Here is a 5,549-nt window from a genome sequence, read left to right on the forward strand (position 1 = left end):
CTGTAGCAGGTGGCTAAGGTCTGCTTCTTTAGACCACCTGCTTCTTTCCTGGGCTACTTGCTACTGCAGCCAGCCTCTAGCCCTTCCTCCCCAGCTGTCCTCAGGCTTCCGAGGAAAGGTAACAAAGGAAAGCACAACACAAAAATCGTCCAAGCATGCCCCTGGCCCAGGGCCGGCTCCAGCATTTCTGCCGCCCCAAGCAAAAAAAAAAAAAGCCGCGATTGGCGGCGGCAGTTCAGCGGCAGGTCCTTCGCTCCTAGAGGGAGTGAGGGACCTGCCGCCCACGAATTGCCGCAGGTGCCGCCCCCCTCCCTTGGCCGCCCCAAGCACCTGCTTGTTAAGCTGGTGCCTGGAGCCGGCCCTGCCCTGTCCTCCCTCCTTTTAGGAGCTACCTGATGATAGCATCCTCAGGGCTATTGTGAATTGTTTGCAGGAACCCTCTACTAGCTTCATCCACCACGATGCTCATTTCTGGGAACTAGTGGGGAGAGGTCTATGTACCTTCCAGAACTACGCCTTCTGAACTGGGCATCTCCCTTTTTAAGGCTCCTCCTCTAAGAATGGCATGCTTAACAGGTGGGGTGGGGTGGGGCTGCCCAAGCACCAAACTGCTCTTAACACCTTCTTGCCTAGAGTGGGGTTTGCACACCCTGACACAAGTCCATAGGCACTCCCTTTGGGGTGCAGGCTCTATTATCCCTTCCTGAGAGCTTAGATTTCCCCCTCCCATCCATGTCTAGCTACTTACCCCCTGGGCTCATGCTGACCCTTCAGACTCTGCTGTAGTTTAAACACATCATGTGCTGCTGACGCTGTCAGCATCATCAGGTAAGGAGACGATGCTTTCAAGTGACTGCTGGAGAGATGCCCAGACTCCTGCAGCCCAGTCAGGGATCTGCCCTGATCATGTGAGATGACAATGTCTTTTCCCTCTTCTAGGGACATATCAGTGGAAGAGGACCTGAGCAGCACCCCATTGTTCAAGGACCTCATGTCATTAATGAGGTACAGTACAGGCAGATGGAGGTGCCGGCTATAGGAGGAATTAGAACTTCACTATAGTTTTAAAACTTGGAATATTAAAACTCAAACACGGGGGGGCCAGGAGTTTGCAAGTAGAAGAGGTTAAAATGTAACCAGTGGTAACTATGGGAGGATTATCTCCCACCCTCAATGATTAACCATTACGGGTTCTGCTGTTCCATGGTGTGGGGGAGAAAGAATTGCTCAGTGACTAAAAAGGGAGGCCAAAGTGCAGTTTACAGAGATCTCCTATTGGGCTTCCTTCTGCTTCAGCAGAATGCACAGGTCTCAGCATGCAGCGCGCCATCCCCAGCCAAGTAGCAAGGCACCGTATTCGTATGTACAGCGTTGAGGCCAATGGGGCTCCCTTTAGGGCTACCACAATACAAATAACAATGACAATATGAACAGCTCTGAGGAGCAAGGCTGCAGGTGGGGGGTGGGGTGGGGGCAAACAGCCCAAACTTAGTGCTAGGGATCTTGGGGGGTTTCAAAGAATGGAAGATTTGGGCCCACTGGCCTGGCACTGGTTTGTTGCTGTGCCAAGGTGACATGGTTCCGGGCTCCTGAAGAGATCTGTTTGCATCACTAATTGGGCCTCATGCAAAACACAAGGAACTCAGTAGAAAGACTCCCATTGACCTCACTGGGCACTGGGATCAGGCTCACAGAGATTATCTGGGATACAGAAAACAGGGCAGCTCGGGGACGCAGCAAGTTGATACACATCCAGGCATCTGGGTGCATGGGCAGAGTTAATACATGGGGTTTTTATGGTCTCATTCTAATGCCTGCATAGACACATAGCAAAACCACAGCACAGATGGGCACACGTGGCCTTCTCTTTTCATGCAAGGCCTGGGACTGGATTAGCAAGTCAGGAATGAGTAGGGCTGGGAACACTTGGATGGCATCTATCTCCGCTCTGGTCAGCCTGAGGCAGTGCTGTCAGCCCCTTCCTTTCAAGAGCAATGAATTCACTTTTCACATGTTTAAAACTAATGAATTTATCAGAACTTAAAATATACAAAAGAAGAATTGCACAGCACAATGCAGGCCTGGCAGCATCCAATTAACATAGCAGAAAAAACAGAAACATACTCCCAGAACTGCCCTTTCCTCCCCTCATCAGCCCTGTCACTTGATGCCCCAACAAGTGAGATGCAGTAATCCCACGTGGTAGGTGACACATCTAAATCAATCAGTAATGGAGCTGACTGATGGACTGAGAGCTGATTTTTGCCAGGTGTGATCATTGGTTAAAGCTCTGAGCCAATATTTTTTCCTTGCAACAGAGGAACCGGAAAGAACTGGGTTCTCTTTGTTTGGCGCAGTTCATACCTTACAAGAAACTGCTCAGATCTTCACCAAAGCACCAGCTTGATGTTAACATCTTCCACAAACAGCCAATGCACTGGAAAGCCAGCAAATCATAGTATTTTAACAATTATAGATTCATAGATTCCAAGGCCAGAAGGGACCATTGTGATAATCTTATCTGATCTCCTGTATAGCACAGGCCAGAGAACTTCCCCCAAAATAGTTCCCAGAATAGATTTTTTGGAAAAACATCCAATCCTGATTGAAAAATTGTCTGTGATGGAGAATCTACCATGACCCTCAGTAAATTGTTTCAGTGCTTAATTACCCTCGTTGTCAAAAATGTATGCCTTATTTCCAGTTTGAAAGTGTCTAGTTTCAACCTTCTGCCATTGGATTGTATTATCCCTTTCTCTGTTAGATTGGGGAGCCCATTATTAAATATTTATTCCCCATGTAGGTACTTATAGATTGAGACCAAGTTACTCTTTAACCTTCTCTTTGTTAAGCAAAAAAGCTTGAGCTCCTTAAGTCTGTCACTACCATGCATGTTTTCTAGTCCTTTAATCATTCTCATGGCTCTTCTCTGAACCCTCTCCAATTTATCAACATCCTCGAATTGTGGTCACCAGAACTGCATACAGTATTCCAGCAGTGGTCATAGCAGTGCCAAATAAAGAGGAAAATTACCTCTCTACTTCTAGCCAAGATTCCCCTGTCCCTGTTTATGCATCCAAGATTTGAATTAGGCATTCTGGGCCCTGCATCACACTGGGAGCTCACGTTCAGCTGATTAACCACCATGACCCTCCATGACAAATCTTTTTCAGAGTCCCTGCTTCCCAGGAGAGAGTCCCCCATCCTGTAAGTATGGCTGCATTCTTTGTTCCCAGATGTATATATTTACATTTAACTGTATTAAAGCACATATTGTTTGCTTGCTCCCAGTTTAACAAGCAATCCGGATTGCTCTGAATTAGAGATAGAACAGACCAATTAAATCGTAGCTTGTCCATTTTAAGAGCCTCTTCCCCCTAGCTTTCCCTGCAATAATGTATAGTCTCCATTGTTTTCTCCAATCTAGTTTTATGTCTCCTATGATTGGTCTTCCACTGCTTCCCTAAGGACATTATTCCACAGGATAGTAGACGTCACAATTAAGAAAGGTTTCCTGATCCTCAGTCAAATTTCCCTGTTTCTGTTTCATCCCTTACTCCGACCCACTTTGTCCCATATTCAACAATTTCAATCCCTCCTTGGTATCTACATCCTTCCAACACCAATTCTTCTGGATGAGTATTATCTCTCTAAATAACCTAGATCTGTTTAAATCTGTTTATATGCGAGGCATTTCATTCCAGGAGCTTGTGACAGAGTCTTATCGGTGACATGCAGTTTGATCATTCATGCCGTGAAGTTTGCATTCAATTCAACATTATGTTCTGCACCAGAACCATAGGAAGACTAACATGGTAATGGCAAGGGGATTAGAGTGTGTGTAATGAGCAGCTCTCTCCAATGGGGATATATTTTCTGGTTTCTGTATCCAAATATACTAATACAGCTGAGAAGGACATGGTGCTGATTGATGTCTTCCACCCCCTTTGGGAGTGGAAAGGGCTGGAAAGAAGAATTGCTATTTTTGTTTCCCAGTGTAAGAGGGGTGGAGAACAGTGGGGAAAACAATAGAGGTGACATTCTTTGAATGGTGGAATTTTCATCCAATCACCTGCTCTCTTGTCTTCACCAGTCCTCTCCCACAGTTTGCAGAGTTCCCTGGCCCTGACAGCTGGTTCCTGTCCTTCCCATAAAGGCAATGCAAGATAAGCGTCACACTTTTGAGTTCTGATGAGCTGAATGGCCTGTGTGTGGGTTTGAGGCTAGGAAAGAAGCAGTATTCCTCCATCTCGTGTAGAAAAACTGGCCCAGTGTCATCGGGGTTGAACATGACCACGTTACTCTCGTGCACAGGCTCTGCTTTAGAAGTATCAACCCCCTCTGACAGAGGGTTAGGAAACACTGATGGGTTGTGAGGTGCCATGGGGGGTCCTGGAGGAACGTTACGTGACTCCCAAATATATGCTGGTGCGCTCCAGAGGGAGTGGCTAATGCTGGAGCTGGGAGTGCGACATCAATTCTCTCAGGGCTCAATGCAGGGCTGGAGGTGCCCTGCGTGGCCTGGGCCGTCATGGGTTGGATGACAACATGGCAGCAGTAGTGAGCATTCCCTCCGCCGGGGCCAGTGCAGGGGACAGATGGGCAGAGTCTCTTGCTGGCATCAGTGACAGATCTTCCGTGGTGACGTATCCCACTGGCCATTTCTGACAGGAGTTGTTTAAGATGGCAACAGTCGGTGACCGTTGATCTTCGGTGTCCCCTTGCGCCACTTCCCCACCTGCTGGCTGGCCTTGTGGCCCTTCTTGCCTTCCAGCAAGGGGCTGCTTCATCTCTTTCTGAGCAGGAAGTGAGACGGGGTGGAGCTGAGTTGCTCCTCTCTCTTCCCCCACCAGCAGGGTCTGGGAAGGGGCACCCTGGGGTGGGGCAGTTTCCCGGTCCTGATGAACGTCAGGCAGGGAGCACCCATGGGGGAAGTGCAAGTATGGACCATTAAAGTCAAAGCAGGACATGGGTGCCTGAGAAGCAGTGACCTTAGCACTGCTCCTCCAGGGGAGCGTGGCTGGCGACAAGGACTGACTGGTGCCCTGACTTGAATGGCAGCCAGCCATGGCTACAGGATGTGGAGCTGGAGTTGCCATTTCAAGAGTCTGATACGGGTTCTCTGGGTCCAGTGCACCAAGGAAGCACATCCTCCTATCGGCCACGGCTGCAGGGAGCTCTGCTGAACTAACTTTCATCGGTCTGCAAGAGGGAAACGACGAATCAGAGATGTCACCCTGCAGAGAACATCACATACAGACAGGGAGTGGAGCTGAGGGTTCCCTGGGAGAAAGGTCTCTTGGGGGTTAGAAGGAATCTTTCCCTGAGGGAAGATTATCCCATAATTCCCTATAGCAAGGTTTCTTGCTCCTTCCTCTGAAGCAGCTGGCACCGGCATCTGTTCCTGGCAGGATACTGGACTAGATGGACATTGACTGGACCCAGTATGGCAGTTTCTGTGTTTCTGGAGTCTAGGGGGCCCAAGCAGCACATCACCCTACAGAGACTGTGATCACCACCACCCACATTATATAGCACCAGACCTTTGC

General features: G+C 48.7%; 1 protein-coding gene across 1 annotated transcript in view; it reads right to left on the minus strand.

Annotated features, from left to right (window-relative positions):
• Window positions 1–4,529: 4,529 nt before the first annotated feature.
• LOC113408187 (cytokine receptor common subunit beta-like) overlaps window positions 4,530–5,549 on the minus strand; it is a gene marked incomplete at its 5' end in the record, with an annotated part of 7,194 nt that continues 6,174 nt past the window's right edge. Inside the window, one exon of the mRNA XM_029913851.1 lies at window positions 4,530–5,237. Within this exon, the coding sequence (XP_029769711.1) occupies window positions 4,530–5,237 (708 nt within the window). The remainder of the gene's footprint in view (window positions 5,238–5,549) is intronic.

This window comes from Terrapene carolina, unplaced genomic scaffold (assembly GCF_002925995.2).
Source record: "Terrapene carolina triunguis isolate 2854851 unplaced genomic scaffold, T_m_triunguis-2.0 Scaffold984, whole genome shotgun sequence".
NCBI lineage: Eukaryota > Metazoa > Chordata > Testudines > Emydidae > Terrapene > Terrapene triunguis.